The following is a 22858-nucleotide window of genomic DNA, read 5'->3' on the forward strand; positions in this document are numbered from 1 at the left end:
GTGATCTCAGTTACAGTCAGGAGAGCAAGTGAATGCTGTTTTATTATATTACATGTGGAGTGTATTAAAGTGTATGAATGTCCATATCATTAGGGACCAACCATTTGGGGCAGGGATTTTGCATCGAGATTAGATATTTTGAGACACAAACACTTTACCAAAGGTGGAAGATACAGACAGTGCAGTGTGTCGGTTACTCAATCGTTAAGAACCACGTACCCATAGTAACCAGGAGTCAACTGTGCCAAACAGACATCGACCTTCCTTGACCGCGACCTTCACCTTCTCACTGTGGTCCAACAGCCAGCGGAGTTTCACTGCGCTGAAGTAGGTGGTGATGGGGAGGCCACACTTGGGCTGTAACAGAGGGGGGAGATTGGAACAACCTGAAGTATGCGGACTGTAACATAGGGAGGATATTGGAACAGCCTAAGTATGTGGTGATGGGCAGACCCCTTCGTGACCAATTCATGTTATTTCGGGACATGCCGATTAGGGACTCGTGCCCCTCTCATGGCCATTTTTGCGACCGGTTTCCGTCTTAGCGCAAACGGGCATACCTAGAAACAACATAACAAGTTACTCGTTTCGTAACTGTTTACATATATTTCCCCATATATTATATATATTTCAGATGCAATTTGAAGCACATCTGTACATGCGGAATTAGACAGTATGATTGAACACATTTAACTGTGTCTTGGGTATAGTTTTAGATGCAAGACATATGTAAAATCAAAAATTATTCCTGAGGGATTCTTTGACGAAGAACTTGAAATCATACCTGCATTCTGATTGATTTGTCACATTTTCGCACATAACATTCATCGATAGTGGGGGGGCACGGGTGGCCAAGTTGTCTAAGGCGCCGCGATTCGTTGTGCAGAGTTGCGTCCCTTGGGCACGCCAGAAACCTATGATTGTGGGATCGAATCCAAGTTTGCCCCGATTATGTTTCTAGGTTTGTCAGCACCATACCCCTGCTCGTGGGTTTCACCAAAGTGGTAAACGTCTGAGACCTGCATCACTTCGGGCTTTCCTCCCACATTAAGCTGCCACGCCACGATATAACTGGAATACTGTTAAAAGAGGCGTTAAACCCAACTCACTCACTCACTCATCGATAGGGGGACGAGTTTTCTTGCAGCTTATGGAAAGGGGCGAGTGGTGACGAATGGGGTAGACCACACTTGGGCTGCAACAGAGGGAGGAGATTGGAACAGCCTAAGTATGTAACAGAGAAGTAATGAGTGAGTTGGGTTTAGTCCTGCTTTGAGCATTGTTTCAGTGATATCCTGGCTGTCAGCTTGATGTGGGAGGAACCTAGAGTGATGCTCATCTTAAGGCCCAAGGGACGCAACTCTGCACAGCAACTTCAAGCACCTCTGTGCACCCACGACTAAAGCACATGGTGATGGGTTGTGTCTCCCTGTGTACTCACCCTAAGGTAGTCCTTGCTACGCTGCGGTGTCTTCTCCACCAGACTGTCCACCGTTGATGCTGTTCGGAGATCCAGCCACACTGCAAGACAGGTGGAGGCAGTTGACACACAGTCCACGGCACAGATCTGCTTCTACCCCTGACTTGGGGTACCGCAGTCTGTGCTTAAACATTTTGAATCTACTAGCCCTGACTCTCAATCAAAATGAGACCTACTCACCCAAAACTATACCTGTCTGCATGAAGACCTGACAACCCCCCACAGGACATGTTGTCACAGGAAATCTGACAATCAGCTTTGAGGCTCCTAATTCGACGGAACTAGTGAGCAAAGCATTCACAGCATCCTATCTGATATCTGTATCTTAAAAACAACATAAACTGACAGTTCTGAATGTAAATAACAAAGGCTGCACGTTACATTATTATAGACTATTTATCTGCCTTGTTATTTCTGTGCCCAATGGACATGGTAAAAAAAGGATGCCAAGTCATTTTAGAAAGCTGACATCTCATTGGCTACAGATCCCCCCATCCTTCATTTTAGAAAGCTGACATCTCATTGGCTACAGATCCCCCCATCCTTCATTTTAGAAAGCTGACATCCCATTGGCTACAGATCCCCCAATCCTTCCTTTTAGAAAGCTGACATCCCATTGGCTTAAAAACCCACCATCCTTCATTTAGAATGAGCACTTCACCTGACCTTGTACAGAGATGTCCTCAGATCTTAACAGGTGTCATGGTACAAGATCTGAACATAATGTGATTATAATCTACTAGCTCTAACTTGTGTCTTTCAAGCAGTTCCAGTAGACTTGAGTGTCAATATCCTTGTCTGCTATAAGCTGACCTAACCTGACTCGAGCTTCAGGCTAATTGTAAGACTGTAACCATGGTTACAACATAAAATCAAACAACAATTCTTATTTCTACAGTAAAGCCAACAAGAGCCTACATTGCTGCTCTGACCTACCGATGGCATTGTACAGGGGTTCTCCAGTTGTCTTGTCCCACACAACAGTTGTCTCCCTTTGATTGGTGATCCCAAGACCTGAAATATTTAGGCTTGTATGAGCTGACTCAAAACTGTTAATTGTAGAATTATGTACAGTGAGTGAGTATGGTTTTACCCCGCTTTTAGCAATATTCCAGCAATATCACTGCGGGGGACACCAGAAATGGGCTTTACACATTGTACCCATGTCGGGAATTGAACTCGGGTCTTCGGCGTGACGAGCGAACGCTTTAACCACTAGGCTACCCGACCGCCCCCAGAATTGTGTATATGTAACTTCCCTGCCATGCCTAAGACTGAGGTGCTGAATGTACTTTGACTTCAACCTACAGACATCCTACAAGTGACACACATCTTAAGGGGCAGCCTACACATTCATGACTCAACTGACATGTCTGAGACCAGTGTGTTCTACATGGTTCAACTGACTGATGTCTGAGACCAGTGTGTTCTACATGGTTCAACTGACTTTGATGTCTGAGACCAGTGTGTTTTACATGGTTTAATTGATTTGGTTGTCATAGAACCAGTTACACATTCAGGATGCAATTGACTTTGATGTCTGAGACCAGTGTGTTCTACATGGTCCAATTGATTTGGATGTCATAGAACCGGGTACACATTCAGGTTCCAATTGACTTTGATGTCAGAGACAGGTGTGTTCTACACGACTCACATTTGATGTCAGTGACGGGAATGTCGAGGCGCTTCAGGTTGTCAATGGCCGCTGCCATACAGGTTCTCACGGTCTCCAAGATCTCGAGCGGATCTTCCTCAACCCATCTGGAATGACATTACATGGTTACCATGGAAACAAACAACATCTAGTTGCCATGGGATACAGGAGTCTTATTACTTACCCTTCTCGAGGCAGGTGGTGTTTGATCTCAGTCTGGTGGTACGTAACAAGCTCTGCCGTCTTACTGGAGAAAATCTGGAAGTTGAAAATTGTGAAAGCAATGATTAAATATCCAGGTCTGCACAAAATATACCATCTGGGGTAGAATAGGTCTTCAGCAACCCATGCTTGCCGTAAAAGGCGACTATGCTTGTCACAAGAGGCGACTGACGGGATCAGGTGGTCAGGCTTGCTGACTTGGCTGATACATGTCATTGATCTAAATTGCGTGGATAGATGCTCATGATATTAATCACTGGATTGTCTGGTCCAGACTCGATTATTTACAGACTGCCATCATATAGGAATATTGCTGACTGCAGCTTTAAACAGCAAACCAAAATATGCCAACAGAAGAAGAAACACAACATTTAGCTTCCTCAGTCTGAAGGAGAAGATGTCTACAGTGTAAGTCATGGCCTTTTGAGATACTGGGAGCAAAAGTCAATCAAGGTTAATACTTAAAATTCATGGGGAAAAAAAGATTCAAGTTTCACAATATAGCATGCATATGTACATTTCAAGACAGCTTCCATTCTGAAAAATGGACATTTTCTGAGGGCAAAGGATAAACATCCTCATCGTTCAACTCTGAGTTTGTTTGTTTGCTTGTTTGTTTCATGACTTTCTTGATTTTATTATCAGACACTGGCATTAGAAAAACCCTTAAAAATGGCAATTCTCTACTGGTCCTCATGATACCTTAACTATTTGGTTCTTTGGCAAGGACTACACAGAGTTAGAAATTGGCACTAGTCCTATAGTCCTTGACATTAGCCCAATAGTTAAGGTATCATAAGGACTAATAGAATTTTTTACGTGTTTCTCTATATCATTTTATCATAAGAAGGACTAGTGGACTAAAACTGGTAGTTTCTATTGATGACTACAGGACAATTTCTAACGCTGTTACTTCACATAAGTTTAAACCAACAAAACAGCCACATGGCTCTGTAGTTAACCCATATGTTTCTGTAGTTAACCCATGTTTCTGTAGTTAACCCATGTGTTTCTGTAGTTAACCCATGTGTTTCTGTAGTTAACCCATGTGTTTCTGTAGTTAACCCATATGTTTCTGTAGTCAACCCATGTTTCTGTAGTTAACCCATGTGTTTCTGTAGTTAACCCAAGTGTTTCTGTAGTTAACCCATGTGTTTCTGTAGTTAACCCATGTGTTTCTGTAGTTAACCCATGTGTTTCTGTAGTTAACCCATGTGTTTCTGTAGTTAACCCATGTGTTTCTGTAGTCAACCCATGTGTTTCTGTAGTTAACCCATGTGTTTCTGTAGTTAACCCATGTGTTTCTGTAGTTAACCCATGTGTTTCTGTAGTTAACCCATGTGTTTCTGTAGTTAACCCATGTGTTTCTGTAGTTAACCCATGTGTTTCTGTAGTTAACCCATGTGTTTCTGTAGTTAACCCATGTGTTTCTGTAGTTAACCCATGTGTTTCTGTAGTTAACCCATGTGTTTCTGTAGTCAACCCATGTGTTTCTGTAGTTAACCCATGTGTTTCTGTAGTTAACCCATGTGTTTCTGTAGTTAACCCAAGTGTTTCTGTAGTTAACCCATGTGTTTCTGTAGTTAACCCATGTGTTTCTGTAGTTAACCCATGTGTTTCTGTAGTTAACCCAAGTGTTTCTGTAGTTAACCCATGTGTTTCTGTAGTTAACCCATGTGTTTCTGTAGTTAACCCATGTGTTTCTGTAGTTAACCCATGTGTTTCTGTAGTTAACCCAAGTGTTTCTGTAGTTAACCCATGTGTTTCTGTAGTTAACCCATGTGTTTCTGTAGTTAACCCATGTGTTTCTGTAGTTAACCCATGTTTCTGTAGTTAACCCATGTGTTTCTGTAGTTAACCCATGTGTTTCTGTAGTTAACCCAAGTGTTTCTGTAGTTAACCCAAGTGTTTCTGTAGTTAACCCAAGTGTTTCTGTAGTTAACCCATGTGTTTCTGTAGTTAACCCATGTGTTTCTGTAGTTAACCCATGTGTTTCTGTAGTCAACCCATGTGTTTCTGTAGTTAACCCATGTGTTTCTGTAGTTAACCCATGTGTTTCTGTAGTTAACCCATGTGTTTCTGTAGTTAACCCATGTGTTTCTGTAGTTAACCCATGTGTTTCTGTAGTTAACCCATGTGTTTCTGTAGTTAACCCATGTGTTTCTGTAGTTAACCCATGTGTTTCTGTAGTTAACCCATGTGTTTCTGTAGTTAACCCATGTTTCTGTAGTTAACCCATGTGTTTCTGTAGTTAACCCATGTGTTTCTGTAGTTAACCCAAGTGTTTCTGTAGTTAACCCAAGTGTTTCTGTAGTTAACCCAAGTGTTTCTGTAGTTAACCCATGTGTTTCTGTAGTTAACCCATGTGTTTCTGTAGTTAACCCAAGTGTTTCTGTAGTTAACCCAAGTGTTTCTGTAGTTAACCCATGTGTTTCTGTAGTTAACCCATGTGTTTCTGTAGTTAACCCATGTGTTTCTGTAGTTAACCCATGTGTTTCTGTAGTTAACCCATGTGTTTCTGTAGTTAACCCATGTGTTTCTGTAGTTAACCCAAGTGTTTCTGTAGTTAACCCATGTGTTTCTGTAGTTAACCCAAGTGTTTCTGTAGTTAACCCAAGTGTTTCTGTAGTTAACCCAAGTGTTTCTGTAGTTAACCCATGTGTTTCTGTAGTTAACCCATGTGTTTCTGTAGTTAACCCATGTGTTTCTGTAGTTAACCCATGTGTTTCTGTAGTTAACCCATGTGTTTCTGTAGTTAACCCATGTGTTTCTGTAGTTAACCCATGTGTTTCTGTAGTTAACCCATGTGTTTCTGTAGTTAACCCAAGTGTTTCTGTAGTTAACCCATGTGTTTCTGTAGTTAACCCATGTGTTTCTGTAGTTAACCCATGTGTTTCTGTAGTTAACCCATGTGTTTCTGTAGTCAACCCATGTGTTTCTGTAGTCAACCCATGTGTTTCTGTAGTTAACCCATGTGTTTCTGTAGTTAACCCATGTGTTTCTGTAGTTAACCCAAGTGTTTCTGTAGTTAACCCATGTGTTTCTGTAGTTAACCCATGTGTTTCTGTAGTTAACCCATGTGTTTCTGTAGTTAACCCATGTGTTTCTGTAGTTAACCCATGTGTTTCTGTAGTTAACCCATGTGTTTCTGTAGTTAACCCATGTGTTTCTGTAGTTAACCCAAGTGTTTCTGTAGTTAACCCATGTGTTTCTGTAGTTAACCCATGTGTTTCTGTAGTTAACCCATGTGTTTCTGTAGTTAACCCATGTGTTTCTGTAGTTAACCCATGTGTTTCTGTAGTCAACCCATGTGTTTCTGTAGTCAACCCATGTGTTTCTGTAGTTAACCCATGTGTTTCTGTAGTTAACCCATGTGTTTCTGTAGTTAACCCAAGTGTTTCTGTAGTTAACCCATGTGTTTCTGTAGTTAACCCATGTGTTTCTGTAGTTAACCCATGTGTTTCTGTAGTTAACCCATGTGTTTCTGTAGTTAACCCATGTGTTTCTGTAGTTAACCCATGTGTTTCTGTAGTTAACCCATGTGTTTCTGTAGTTAACCCATGTGTTTCTGTAGTTAACCCAAGTGTTTCTGTAGTTAACCCATGTGTTTCTGTAGTTAACCCATGTGTTTCTGTAGTTAACCCAAGTGTTTCTGTAGTTAACCCAAGTGTTTCTGTAGTTAACCCATGTGTTTCTGTAGTTAACCCATGTGTTTCTGTAGTTAACCCATGTTTCTGTAGTTAACCCATGTGTTTCTGTAGTTAACCCATGTGTTTCTGTAGTTAACCCATGTGTTTCTGTAGTTAACCCATGTGTTTCTGTAGTTAACCCAAGTGTTTCTGTAGTTAACCCAAGTGTTTCTGTAGTTAACCCATGTGTTTCTGTAGTTAACCCATGTGTTTCTGTAGTCAACCCATGTGTTTCTGTAGTCAACCCATGTGTTTCTGTAGTTAACCCATGTGTTTCTGTAGTTAACCCATGTGTTTCTGTAGTTAACCCATGTGTTTCTGTAGTTAACCCATGTGTTTCTGTAGTTAACCCATGTGTTTCTGTAGTTAACCCATGTGTTTCTGTAGTTAACCCATGTGTTTCTGTAGTTAACCCATGTGTTTCTGTAGTTAACCCATGTGTTTCTGTAGTTAACCCATGTGTTTCTGTAGTTAACCCATGTGTTTCTGTAGTTAACCCAAGTGTTTCTGTAGTTAACCCATGTGTTTCTGTAGTTAACCCATGTTTCTGTAGTTAACCCATGTGTTTCTGTAGTTAACCCATGTGTTTCTGTAGTTAACCCATGTGTTTCTGTAGTTAACCCATGTGTTTCTGTAGTTAACCCATGTGTTTCTGTAGTTAACCCATGTTTTTCTGTAGTTAACCCATGTGTTTCTGTAGTTAACCCATGTGTTTCTGTAGTTAACCCATGTGTTTCTGTAGTTAACCCATGTGTTTCTGGCATCTCTGCATAAAGAGTGCAACAATGTGCTACCACCTGGTGACAGCCATAACTGTTCCAACATTGTAATGACAAACTGATGTGTTCAATATGGACTTGCCTAGCCTTGCTCCAAGGCTGTACTGAAAGAAAGATCCATGGATGTGTAGTTATTCTATCCTCCTGAGGGGCAAGTCTAGATATGTGGACTACAGTCTCTTATAGGGTCAACTGTTCTTATAATTTACATAATCTAGAAATTATGATTTTAACTAATAATTATTGACTAGAGACTTGTGCAAGTCTATGACTTCTCATGCCTTCCCATTAAATGCAAGAACAGAATTCAGTCAGTGGGCCTTGGTGATGCTGGGATCTAGACTAACAACATCTAGTCTCTGAAATGAACTACCGTATTCGACATAATAAGCGCCCCGCCTCTAATAAGCGCAAACGGCGACATTTGCTAAGTTATTGGCTAGTGAACAATCCCAGTTAGCACCCCTTCCGATTTATCAATGTACACAAGACTTATTTATTCACGTATAATACGCACTCGTGTGTTATATGCACCCTTAATTATGGGCATTTAATACTGGAAATATATAACGTACAATGTCGTACATAAACATTTCAGGCTGTCCACAAAATTTATTCTTTCAACACCAAAATAACGTTCTAATAAGAACCCCCTATTTCTAATTTTGAGAGCGCCCTGGGCGCTTATTACGTCGAATACGGTATTTTACAGAAAAAAACAAGTTGTTAACATATAGATATAAAATATAATAAAATGAAGCCCAGAAACTTTCTTCATTTTCAGACCAATCTGCTTGGAATCTCCCCTACATGTCCAGAATGCTATCGCCCATCACTGACATGCCACAGAAAGTGGGTGTGACAGGAATATCAACTGCCCCTACTCCCTCTCCCTAAACACACCCCCTCCCACTGCCAGTAGTGGGCAGATTACAGGGCTGAAAGTGGGTGTGACAGGATTATTTACCTTCCCTACTCCCTCTCCCTGAACACACCCCTCCCACTGCCAGTAGAGGGCAGATCACAGGGCTGAAAGTGGGTGTGACAGAAATATTAACTGCCCCTACTCCCTCTCCCTGAACTCACCCCCTCCCACTGCCAGTAGTGGGCAGATTACAGGGCTTAAAGTGGGTGTGACAGGAATATTAACCTTCCCTACTCCCTCTCCCTAAACACACCCCCTCCCACTGCTGGTATTGGGCAGGTCACAGGGCTGAAAGTGGGTGTGACAGGAATATTAACTGCCCCTACTCCCTCTCCCTAAACACACCCCCTCCCACTGCCAGTAGAGGGCAGATTACAGGGCTGAAAGTGGGTGTGACAGGAATATTAACTGCCCCTACTCCCTCTCCCTAAACACACCCCCTCCCACTGCCAGTAGTGGGCAGATTACAGGCCTGAAAGTGTGGAATGTCCAGAAATCTATAGGTACCACCTTAGGGGCAGCATGCAGTATGATTCTAGCCTGTCATACAGATCCTGAAACAAACATATCCAACTGCACATGCAAGTCTATAATATCTGGCAAGTCTAGATTACTGCAGTATCAGGAAGAAAGTCTCTGTTTATTATATTTCAAAACCATAATTTAACAACTGTTTTTTAGGAAATGTGTTCATGTCAGAGACTAGATGTTAGTCTGGTGTGATTCCTATGGCTAGACAACTTGATCTCTCAAATTCCTTCAAAGATTTCAAAGTGACTTAATATTTCTCCAAAATCTATTGTTCTGTTTGCACTGTATGTGGCACTGTTTGATTGATGTAGACTCAAACAGGAGAAAATCTACCCAGAGCCATGACTTCTGATTGAAAAGGTCTTAAACGTTTATGTACATCAGGAATGTTCTTCACACACTGTGTGTCAAAAATGTCTAGGTGAGGAACTCAAGCGCACAATACTTTAAGCCGACATGTGACAAGACTTTTATTTATTTGTCATCCAATGGAGTGATTGAGTGAGTATGGTTTTACGCCGCTTTTAGCAATATTCCAGCAATATCGCGACGGGGGACACCAAAAATGGGCTTCACACATTGTACCCATGTCGGAAATCGAAACCCGGGTCTTCCACTAGGCTACCCGACCACCCTGTAATCCAATGGAACTGAGGACAGATGCTCTGTATATACTTGCTTTCATCAGTGATGAAGCAATTAGCTCATCAATGTTCCTGTTCATATTTTCCCAGAAATTAATAATTTTTAGAAATCCTCCCCTCTCCTCACCTTGGTAAGGATAAAACAACCAAAGATGAACAGAGATTTTATTTGTCACCACATGTCCAGTGTTATCCCACATGTTGTCTGGCCACAGCTGCAGGGGAAGGAGCAGGTCTTGGCTCAGTGTGGGGGAGTGGTGGGGGCAGGTTGACATGTGCTAATACTACAACTGATGTCAGCACATGTCCAGTGTTATCCCACATGTTGTCTGGCCACAGCTGCAGGGGAAGAAGCAGGTCTTGGCTCAGTGTGGGGGAGTGGTGGGGGAGTGGTGAGGGCAGGCTTGACATGTGCTAATACTACAACTGATGTCAGCACATGTCCAGTGTTATCCCACATGTTGTCTGGCCACAGCTGCAGGGGAAGGAGCAGGTCTTGGCTCAGTGTGGGGGAGTGGTGGGGGAGTGGTGGGGGCAGGTTGACATGTGCTAATACTACAACTGATGTCAGCACATGTCCAGTGTTATCCCACATGTTGTCTGGCCACAGCTGCAGGGGAAGGAGCAGGTCTTGGCTCAGTGTGGGGGAGTGGTGGGGGAGTGGTGAGGGCAGGCTTGACATGTGCTAATACTACAACTGATGTCAGCACATGTCCAGTGTTATCCCACATGTTGTCTGGCCACAGCTGCAGGGGAAGGAGCAGGTCTTGGCTCAGTGTGGGGGAGTGGTGGGGCCAGGTTGACATGTGCTAATACTACAACTAATGACAGCTAGAGATTACTGATAATGTGTCCTCCCTTGTCAAGTCAGCAGATTTGTACAGACCCTGGTTCTGCTGTAACCTAGACTTGGATATTGGATATATTTGTTTCAGGACCTGTGCAGTAACCTACACTTGCTAAATATTATAGACTTGCATGGGCTGTATTGGATATATTTGTTTCAGGACTTGCGCAGAAACCTACCCTTGCTAAATATTATAGACTTGCATGGGCTATATTTGATATATTTGGTTCTGGGTCTGTGCAGTAACCTTGACTTGCTTAATATTATAGACTTGCATGGGCAGTATTGGACATATTTGTTATTTGTTATATATGCCATCCATGCAGCAGAACTTATTAGACTGGGGAAGTTGGTTGGTTGGTTTGTTGTTTTACGCCGCACTCAGCAATATTCCAGCTATATGACAGCTGTATGTAAATAATCGAGTCTGGACCAGACAATCCAGTGATTAACATCATGAGCATCGATCCACGCAATTGGGATCGATGACATGCATCAACCAAGTCAGCGAGCCTGACCACCTGATCCCGTTAGTCGCCTTTTACGACCAACAATATGTGCCCAATAAGTTTCCTATGCTGCTCTACCCACCACATCCATGAACCACCCACCATCATAATAAATGAAAAAAACATATACAGCACCGGTTAAATTGCCAGAAACAGATGTTGTTTTATGATTTAATTACCTTGTGATGCCATTCTTCTCTATTATCACCAAAATGTAAAACTATCTCTAGTGGAGGTTCGGATGACATAAGTAGCCTGGGTGAGAGACTGCTCTCTCTGACATAGTCTGTCATACAGACCCAGAAACAAATATATCCAATACAGCCCATGCAAGTCTGCCATAATGTTTGGCAAGTCTAGATTACTGCAGTATCTGAAAATGAAAATAGTCTCTGGGCTCCTTTTTATTATATTTTATAACTATAATTTAACAACTGTTTTTTTCTGTAAAATATGTTCATTTCAGAGACTAGATGTTAGTCTATCTCTGACAGTCAGTGGTGTCCTGTTCCACTCTGATATACAGGGCAGTGACCTCCCTGTGCCATCACTCACAGAGGTCCATGGCCACCCAGACTACACTGTCAGTGAGAGGTAGGGTCAGGGTCAGACAGGGGTCGCCAACTGCAGTTCCCCCTTTGTTTTGACAACTAGCCAGACAGAGAAGAATCTAGACTTGCTCCAAGGCTCTAAGGAAAGATAAGTACATGGATGTGTAGTAATTCTATCCTTATAAGATGCAAGTCTAGATAAGCACACAGTGTGGGTACGACTTGTTCTTATTACTTATATTATTATTAAACTTGTGACTTCTATCCCCAATGTATCTGAAGACAGTGGGGGAAAATGCACACCCAAAAATAATGTAAAGACATCAGGCAGATTTAGATTTGTCAAAGTAGTCACTACATTGATATAGTCTTCCTTCTTGATTCTTCATCTGAGGAGGCAGGCTACTATATTGTCTCTGTATGCTGTGATGCTGTCAATATTTGTTGGTGATCATTGCTACACAAGGGTGATATGAGATATATCCCCTGTCTCTATTACCATCCGAGGAGGCCCGCTGCTGTATTGTCTCTGTATGTTGTGATGCTGTCAATATTTGTTGGTGATCATTGCTGCACAAGGGTGATATGACATATATCCCCTGTCCCTATTATCATCCGAGGAGGCAGGCTGCTATATTGTCATGTAGTCAATATTTGTCAGTGATCATTGTTGCACAAGGGTGATATGACATATATTCCCCGGCTCTATTGTGTGTCATGGACATGATGATGAAAGGGACACATCAGCAACCTGTTTCCACAACATTAATTCAATTGCAAACGGGATGGCAGAACGAGAGTATTACAGGCCAGGTGTACAATTTCATCTGGATATCAAATATCTCAGAGCTCTGAACATCTGTCACTGAAACTGTCAGCAAAGAATAGTTTTTGCACATCAGATTATAATACTTATATTACCATGCAGCGTTAGAAATTGGCACTAGTCCTGTAGTCCTTGCCAAACTGCCCAATAGTAAAGGTATCATAAGGACTAGTAGAAATTTGCCATTTTCAGGGGTTTTGCTATATGTTATCATTATAAGGATAAGGGGACTGAATCTGTTAGTTTCTACCACTGCCATGTTTACCAGGCACTATGAACATGATGAAAAAGACAATATTTAACTCTAAAACATCTTGCAATTCTCTCATGTAAACTACACTTTGAATATATTTTTTTTATTTCTGTCAATTGCTTAGCATGTTAACTCTAAAGCTTAACACAAAATTACGGTTAAAAATCATCGTCTGGAATGGAAGTAGCCAGTTTGGAACTAACTGTTCTAAATAGCACTGACTTAATCGGTTCCCATGATTAGTGTTGCATTGACGGATTAACGAGTGTTGGATTAATGAGACTTGACTGTACTTCCGACCAATCAGAGACTTCTTAATCCCGCCAAAATAAACCCCCATAATTGCAGCCTATTTCAGCAAGAGTGGAAACTGGACCATAATAGTCAGTTAACGTCCTTGCCTTCAGAAGATGACCTTTTCTCAAGTCCAGAATGGACTTTGGCTTCCCCCACTTAGAGCATGATAAGTAGGCCGAGTCAGGGAGCATGTCTGGAGTCATAACTCACGACCAACCACACTCAGAGCATGATATTGATAAGTAGGCTGAGTCAGGGAGCATGTCTGGAGTCATAACTCACCACCAGCAAACAACCTGGCATGTCCATGTGTCATGCAGAGATAACACGTAAAACATGACAATACCAGGAAACACTCTCCAAAATGTCTGACATTCAAATGGCCCTGGGGTCAGTAGCCTAAGTCAGTCTACCCAAGGGACTTGCAACTTGACATCATCAACATCAGTCACAGACAGGGTGGGCTGTCACTGCAGGGTTAGAGGGGCGTGTCTGGCTGCTTGAAGTGCTGTACTCTGTAATTCTGATTCTCATAAAATGTCTAGGGTATATTAAAACCGAATGAAATTATCCGAGGTGTGTACTCTGTACTGTGGTAAGTCGATCAAAAGTGTTGTCAAAATAATACATCTTCAACAATAGAACACTGCTGTCAGTTTGCTGGGGAGTTGAACATTGGGCCAGTGTTTAAATATTCCACTGACACACCTCTCCTTCTGCCATTTTGGTAAAGGATGGGCTCAGTCCATAGTAAATTAACAACTTCTAAGTTTTTCAGATGACATTTTTATCGCCTTGCTAAAAATAACTGAAAAAATTCTGATTCTTATAATAAGTCTTGGGTATACAGCGTTAGAAATTGGCCTGTAGTCCTTGCCAATCTGCCCAATAGTAAAGGTATCATAGGGGCCAGTAGAAATTTGCCATTTTTAGGGGTTTTGCTATATGTTATCATTATAAGGACTAGTGGACTGAATCTGTTAGTTTCTACCCCTGGGTATATTTAAACAGAATGACATTATCTGATTTTCCTTAACTAATGTTGAGTATTAACATTCATGTCCCATTTCTTCCACACAGTGCACTACTGCATTGGATTACCTAACACCTTGCCGACATGCAGCATGTGCAGTGTCTATTTCAGCAGAAACTCAAGTCAATCGAATAGTTTCTGTGTCACGCAGCCTGTATTGATTTCTTAGCCTTGGCCTTTGTCCTGTCAACACTTCAATGAAAAAATGTACTTTGATCCTATGTAGACTTGTGCTGTGAGTCATCAGAATTATATCCTATCTACACCTACTCCTTTGGCTTTTTCTTTTGAAAATGGCCGACAACTTCATGATCTGTGACTGGGCATCATCAAAAATTTTGAATGCTAATATAGAATTCATTTTGGGCAAAATGTACTTTGATCCTATGAAGAGTTGTACCATGAGTCTTCAGAATTAAGACATGGAGATGATATGTGTGATGTGAGCGAGACTTATAGATTCCTATATTAAAATACTGTCGCGACTAGATAACCTGAAGGCTCCTCCAGGAACGTCTTCAATGTTCTAACACTGCATGTGGCACAGCTGTCACGGAGAGACATCAATCTTAACCACCAAATTTGTACGCCTCCTTTCATATAATATCAAACATGTAGATTGAATCTGCAAGGGCTGATCCATTTTTAAAAGGGAAGGGTCCAATATATCAATAAACAAGAAATAGATAATTTCTACATTTGGTCTTCAAAAAGGGGGTCTGGACCCTCTGGACCACCCCTTTGGATCCGCCTGTGATCTGATACAAGCCTTTCCTCTGCTCACAGCCCATCATTATTCTGTCCAGTAACCCTACCTACCAATGTCTGATTCATGAACCACAATATCCGGAGTGCAACAAGTGTCGTTTAGGATCAACATGCAATGCATATTCACCACCATGTTTTACACCTGATCTGGCGGTGTGTGAGGAGACACTGACACCTCTGTATGGTAAGTCAACACCTGGAGGGTCGGGGACAACAGATGGGCACCTGTCTGGCCATGCACCACACAGATAACAGGCAACAGGAGCCCCGGGTGGGGCAATATCCCAGCCTGTCACAACATATTAGCATTCACCAAGCTGAGAGACTACTCCGGTTTGTTTGCTGAACGTATTACTTTTGTGACTGGAAGGATCAATACTCACTAGCCTATCACTGGAACTTGGTTCGAAGGTTAATGATAAGACGCTGCTTACCTGACCATGCACCTACCTGACTGTAGGGTTCACTCTAGGAATTTTCTGACATGGGCCCTTTATATGAAACTTTCAAATATTCCAGAGGTACACACACCCATACAACAAAATGTTAAAATGCCCCATTGTATTGGAAAATGTGGGCCTTTTTTTCAAATTTAGGTGCTAAAAGCAGAAGGTCCCATCCCAGAATTATCCCCACGACTGCCATAGCTAGGCTAATTCTTGACACACTCAAGACTCCCAAATGTTTCTACAAGGGCTTGGACGGGTAATGCGGGTACTCTGGTCGGGTGGGTACTGAGTAGGACCCGGAGAGGGAATTGCACTACCCGGATCCGTGGTTAGTCACGTCATATATGGTTTAATGACAAAAAAGTTTCTGGAACTCTATAAGTTGACACTTTCAGTGACTAATGTTTGCATTTCTTTTTGACTATACACACATTCCTTCTGACTTTATAATGTATGAATAAAGATAAAACTTAAGTCAACTTCGTTTTATGCATATAACATGTATCTAAATACAATTTGCCAGGGCTACAGTCAAACTCTTCCCAGTCGGGCATTAGGACCTGTCTCTTGAGACCTACAGCGGGTACCCGGGTAGGGTCCGGTAATCGTGGGGTGGGTACCCGGGTAGTAAATATGGTCTCGTCCCAGCCCTAGTTTCTACCATGAATAAACTTCAATAATGACAATGTCTTCAGTAACATTATTCATTGAAATAACTTATTTAAATCCTCTTACTTAAGTTGCAATCACTTGCCGAAGGTTAAAACAAAAATACGTCCGCGTTGTGGGCGTTAGGCCTAACATAGCAACATTTCTTTTTCAAGTTTACGAACAATGTGAGCGTTCTCATGCAGCCATCGTTATTGTAAGAGTTGGGAGACAGATGGGACAGAAGGAATATAGGAAAATACTCACGAGGAACCTTGTGCTACTCGTGCCCTGGTCGATGGCACCCACGAGAGGACCTCGACTCTTCGACATTGTGACTGTCGGCTGCAAATGCTGTCACTGCTACAGACTAAGAGTTATCTCCCTTCCCTGGTTTCTGTGAAAAGTTTACCTGGCTTTCAGAAGGGTTGGGATTGGGAATCATCGATTATTTTTCAAATCTGTATATATTTTGTGTGTGTACGGAAGCCTTTTAGGGCCATTTTTCTTTTCGATGCTATCTTGAAATTTCAACTTTTTATCTTGAAATTTCAAGAAAGAAATAAAAAACCAAATTGCCTTAAAAAGTTTCCGTATATATGTTCTGAAAGATGGCACAATTTAGCGCCGATGAAATAATTCTCTAAATATATGAACTTGTAAAGACTACCAGTTTGTTCCTCTATCTTCACGAATCTAACAGGGTAGATCTAGCTTCACTGTAATTAGTCCTACAGATAAAGTGGGTCAAATGTTTCGAACGGCGTCATAAACCTTAAGCAATTTTAAGATTTTGTGCCTTGATTATTACATATAATACAGGCATCTGTGTTTATTGTATTGTGTGGGGCGGTCGGGTAGCCTAGTGGTTAAAGCGTTTGCTCGTCACGCCGAAGACCCGGGTTCGATTCCCGACATGGGTACAATGTGTGAAGCCCATTTCTGGTGTCCCCCGCCGTGATATTGCTGGAATATTGCTAAAAGCGGCGTAAAACCATACTCACTCACAATTTATTGTGTATGTTATGTATACTGGGTATATGGGGTATGCGACATATCTTATTCCGGTGATTTGTCAAGGAGCGATGCGGTACTGGAAAAGACATGCATCTCATTAATCTGTACTGGTTTACTACCTTCTGGCGGGTGGCTTGTTTACAAGAACTGAAAATCAAAGAAACTAAATTGTGCTATTTGGGTTTTGTTAAGTTACTAGAGGAAGTGTTCTGCTGTTGCATGCTAATAGGAAGATATTTAATTCTAACATCTCCGCTACTTTCAGCAATGATAACACTTCACAGATAGTGGACGGGAATATACCCGCGGACTTGTTATTCTCCCAACACTTTCTGTATTCTATTCAGTGATCGGCATCAATTAAGTGTGTGGTTTTATTTTATTTATTTATTTTGTAAAGACATTCCACCCAACGCTGGAACTCTCTGCTCGACTCACCTACACTAACGTGTATGTTTTGGCAAAGAAGTATATTTAAATTTCTTCACTGACATACTCACCGAGATTTGCTCAAACCCATGCTAACCATTATCCAAGCATTGTTTGATAGACATCACTTGGAAGTTGGCGGATGACAAGGTAGACACAATTGTATGGATAACAACTTCTTTAAAACTGTAAAAAAGCGACGTTTCGGTATAGATCCTTATACAGCTAGACTGAATGAGGGACATTGTACAGAATATATATATAGTAGGTGGAGGGTTTACAGTAGAGGATTAACAGTAACAACAATTGCATACATGAGTGGGATATCATGAGTAAGTGTTGACAACAGAAGGATAATACTGTCACAACACGATGGACAGAAAACACATAGGTGGAAGCCAATGGGACATGAAACCAATTAAACAGGATAAGCGATTGTTGCTTAATGAGTTCATAGGAGGCTGATGGGATGAAATAGCCTTGATGGCTTGCAGAGTAAGTGTTGGGCAGTTGGATCGTTTTGATCAAACTCAGACATCGTGAATATTTGTTTGGTTGTTTGTTGTTTAACGCCGCATTCAGCAATATTCCAGCTATATGACGTAAATAATCGAGTCTGGACCAGACAATCCAGTGAGCATCCATCCACAATTTTGGGATACGATGACATGCATCAGCCAAGTCAGCGAGACTGACCACCCAGTCCCGTTAGTCGCCTGTTAGGCAAGTATGGGTTGCTGAAGACCTATTCTACCCCGGATCTTCACGGGCCTCATCGTTAAACGTGTCGCCAAGCTGTACAGGAACCAACGATAATGGAACCGTAACACAGTATACTTTTTAAAGTCTTTTTTCAAACTTCTATTAGTGCAACGGCCAGTGCTTGCTGGGACCTATACTATATTCTAGGCCGGCATAACCCACGGGTACATCAATGCTGTGAGATGTACAGCCTCTGAAACCAGCTTGCATTCAGACGCTGGCAATAGCTGTTGGTTTGTTGTTTAACGCCGCACCCAGCAGTTTTGCAGCTATACGACGGCGGTCTGTAAATAATCGAGTCTGGACCGGACAACCCAGTGATTGACATCATGAGCATCGATCCACGCAATTGGGATACGATGATATGTATCAGCGAAGTCAGCAAGCCTGACCACCTACACCAACATGTCATCGTATCACAATTGCGTGTTTCGATGCTCATGATGTCACTGGATTGTCTGGTCCAGACTCGATTATTTACAGACCGTCGTCATGTAGCTGGAATATTGCTGAGTGCGGCGTTAAACAACAAACAAAACAAAAGGTTCAGGGATGTGAACAGGTTTTCCCGAAAAAAAAGAGGAAATGTCTAGGGGGGGGGGGGGGGGGGGGTGGGGGATTGTCCGCGTTTCCGCGGAGATTTCACATCCCTGAAGGTTGCATGTCGTGTCTACCACCACCGACAGGATCTTTAGGAGTTGATGCCTCGCAGATATGAATGAGCTTCCACTTATTAAAGCCAGCCAATGTCTCTGTTGTATATGTATGTTGATATGTGTATTCCGTGTGTGAGTGAGTGAGTGAGTGAGTGAGTGAGTGAGTGAGTGAGTGAGTGAGTGAGTGAGTGAGTTTGGTTTAATGCTGCCTTGAACAGTATTCCAGTTATATCAGAGAAAGTCGGCTTGAGGTGGAAAGAAAGCCCGCAGCGATGCAGGTCTTAGACGCGATTACCCTGGCGCTGGTAAAGCAACATCTCCCCGAGGCAAGGGCGTTAACTGACTCTAAAAGTCCAGTTTCCACCCTTGCTGTACTAGGCTGCAATTACGGTTTATATTTTCCCTGGACTAACGAGTCTAACATAGTTTAATCAAAATCGCGTAACGAAATCGACATCCGGTTCGAAAACAACATGGATTTCAACCTGCAAATTTTGGTCGACAGCAGGATTTGCAAAAGATGTGTACCGTCAACTGGTCGTCGACAGATATTTTACAAATCTTTTCATGTTTTTAATCAAGGTGCTCACGTGATTTGATGCACTTCGCGAGGTAAGACCTGTTTTAATACAATGTATATCTTGATTATCGATCAGATCATCTTGACTGGGCGCCGCCATTTGGTTTGAGTGAGTGAGTGAGTGACATGAGAGGTGGAATCTGATTGGTCCATAGGAGAGGCATAGAAGGGACATAACTCGTAATAGCCACTGGTGGCGCTACCATAGAGCCCCGAAATTCCAGCCAAGGTCTGCAAGGGTAAAAACTTGACTTTTACAGTGAGTTACCTCCCTTCACTCGGAAGAAGATAAACCCAGGCACTCAGTGTCAGAGTGAGTGAGTGAGTTGGGTTCAACACCGCTCTTAACAGTATTCCAGTTATATCACGAGGAGGAGAGCCCGAAGTGATCCAGGTGTCCCGACTTTAAGCACTTCAGTGAAACCCACGAGGTTTGGTACTGGTATAAACCTATAAATATAATTGGGGCGAACCGGGATTCGAACACCCACAATCATAGGCTTGTGGCGTGTCCAAGATACGCAACACTGCACCGCAAATCGCGGCGCCTTAAACGACTGGCCACCCATGCCCACAGGCACCTAATGATTCCATTATACTTATGATTATTGTTATCATTATTATTATATACATTAAAATTAAAATAACATAATGCAGCAATGAGGGTTTGCGTGATCCTGGCACAGTCAGGCCAGCTCAGGGCCCATGTCCCCTCTACACGCAGTCCAGACAGCGAATGGGACTTCTCCCAGCAAGCGCTGCCTCATCAAACCCACCGAGAGCTTTTCGGAGAATATGAGACTCCCCAACACTGCAGCCTTCTGCATTACCCAGATTGTCAGAAGGGCTGTATTGCTGGTAGCAAACCCGGGTACTCTCCAAATGTTATTATTAATACTATTATTAATATTTTTTAGTGATAGCTGGTCAAAACCGTTGTTCCGCTGTCATATAGCTGTAATATTGCAGAGTGCCGCGTTAAACAACAAACAAAACACTGTTGTATAACATGATGCCAAACAACGAAGATAGGAAATATATTTTTATATTTCATAAATAATGATATGATTGACAATGCATTAGAAGTCAAATTACAGAAATAAAGATGAGAAACCCACTAGTACGTAGGTCCTCCAACAAAGATACAAGCTGATTGTTGGAGGGCAAATAAAGTATATTAAGACTAGCCAACCAAACTTGCAGGAGTCCACTGACTGAAATAAAAAAACAAATCAAGAACACAAACACAACATGAAGTGAGTTGAGATTCACACCATGCCTCCTCCCCAACACAGGAGTGAGTTTAGTTTTACGCCGCTTTTAGCAATATTCCAGCAATATCACAGCGGGGAACACCAGATATGGGCTTCACACATTGTACCCATGTCGGGAATCGAACCCGGGTCTTCGGCGTGACGAGCGAATGCTTTAACCACTAGGCTACCTGACTTCCCCCCCAACACAGGAGGGTCTCGCAGTCTCTGTCACGATTTACATTATTTCCCCTGGAGTCTCATTCCCTCACACATGCTGTCATGTCTGCATCATTTCTTACTCTGACCACCATCAACAACATCATAAATAAAAGAGAAATATGGCACAAACTTAAACAAAACAGCAACAATACTCACCACCAAAAGAAACGCGATTACCATACATGTTTAACATGAAGACTTAGGCTAAAGAATGAGTGAGTGAGTTTGGTTTTACGCCGCTTTTAGCAATATTCCAGCAATATCACGGCGGGGGGACACCAGAAATGGGCTTCACACATTGTACCCATGTCGGGAATCGAACCCGGGTCTTCGGCGTGACGAGCAAACACTTTAACCACCAGGCTACCCGACCGCCCCCTTAGGCTAAAGAAAGTCTCAGGCAACATCTATATCATCATAAAGTCTGCTCCATGTTTCGTTTTTATTTCCATTTTCCCACCCAAAATCTTTAACTAATCCGCATCTCCAACAAGTTACCCTGGCAGTTTAATGCCACAATACTTAAGAACAACATGATTTCTCCAAAATCATTGTAAACAAAATTTGATTACATACTAACTTGAACAACCAAATAAATAAAAAACCCACCTACCCGTCCAATAATTTTAAAAAACACTGCCAGAGAACCAATTCTAGTAATTGTTAAGCCTGACTCACATTCAAGAGATATTAGACTGGTTCGATGTATAAACAACATACCGGTATGTTGTGTGACCCGATGTTCATGAACACATCGCATGTGACGTCACAGACCCATGACTCGAATCGCACAATTTGTTTCGTGCATTATTAGCGTGTAAAGTTTGGAAATCATGTGCAGCATATCGTGATAATAATAAAGCCACTATGGGTTAACACTTGGCTGAAGTGGGACACACAAGAAGTACACATCACTTCTTTACGTACAGACTTCTCTATTTGGTTCTTGGGTTGGCGTTTCTTTTGGTGGTGAGTGTTTTTCCACTATATCTGACATAAGTGACACAGCATCCATCTACATGGAGCATCCTCTTCTGGGTGTCACACAATGTGACAAAATCTCGTACCCTCTTCACTTCTCCCGTCTAAAACACCCAGCATGAACTTGTGTCTACTCCAGTGTAAGTGATGGCCGCACCCTCTTTGGTGCAACACTAACATAAGTCTTGGCGCTCAGTTGTAAATCAGCTTATCTTTAGATGATTCAGGCTAGATTCACATTCAGTAAAATAATTGACAGCTCACACATTAAAACATCTCTAAAAATATAAATGTCACTGGTCCCATCAGAGCGCATAAAGCCACAGTGTTAAAGAGTCTGGAGCAGCTGTCAGCTGATGATAAGAAAAAATGTCTTCAGTATAAATGCCCTAACACCATGATATAACCCAGTCATGCTTGTTACAACACAAGGATATAACCCAGTAATGCTTGTTACCCTCTTTGGTGCAACACTAACATAAGTCTTGGCGCTCAATTATAAATCAGCTTTTTTTAGATAATTCAGGCTAGATTCGCATCCTTGAGACCTTCAGAAAAATAACTGACAGCTCGCACATTACAACATCTCTAAAAAGTAAAAGTCACTGGTCCCATCAGAACGCATAAAATCACATTGTTAAAGATTCTGGAGCAGCTGTCAGCTGATGATAAGAAAACCATATGTTACATTTTAAAATGTTTGCTTGCATACGCCCAACATAACATCCATAACAATATTAGAAATATTATATGTCATGGCCTACAACGTACGAAAACAAATATGAGGAAAATAATAGCAGATGCCTTCAGTATAAATGCCCTAACACAAGGATATAACCCAGTAATGCTTGTT

At 42.0% G+C, this 22858-nt stretch overlaps 1 protein-coding gene across 2 annotated transcripts in view; it reads right to left on the reverse strand.

The window, feature by feature from the left end:
- Window positions 1-16491, reverse strand: part of LOC124125307 (glycerol kinase 3-like) — a 38310-nt gene extending 21819 nt beyond the window's left edge. For both annotated transcript variants that reach the window (XM_048382734.1, XM_048382735.1), the window contains exons 1-6: window positions 16373-16491; window positions 3319-3392; window positions 3135-3241; window positions 2417-2494; window positions 1442-1521; window positions 220-357 (exon numbers count right to left, since the gene is read on the reverse strand). In XM_048382734.1, the coding sequence (XP_048238691.1) occupies window positions 220-357; window positions 1442-1521; window positions 2417-2494; window positions 3135-3241; window positions 3319-3392; window positions 16373-16438 (543 nt within the window). In that variant the 5' untranslated portion in view covers window positions 16439-16491. The remainder of the gene's footprint in view (window positions 1-219; window positions 358-1441; window positions 1522-2416; window positions 2495-3134; window positions 3242-3318; window positions 3393-16372) is intronic.
- Between the last annotated feature and the right edge of the window lie 6367 nt (window positions 16492-22858).

This window comes from Haliotis rufescens, unplaced genomic scaffold (assembly GCF_023055435.1).
Source record: "Haliotis rufescens isolate VD_foot unplaced genomic scaffold, xgHalRufe1.0.p SCAF_41, whole genome shotgun sequence".
Lineage (NCBI taxonomy): Eukaryota > Metazoa > Mollusca > Gastropoda > Lepetellida > Haliotidae > Haliotis > Haliotis rufescens.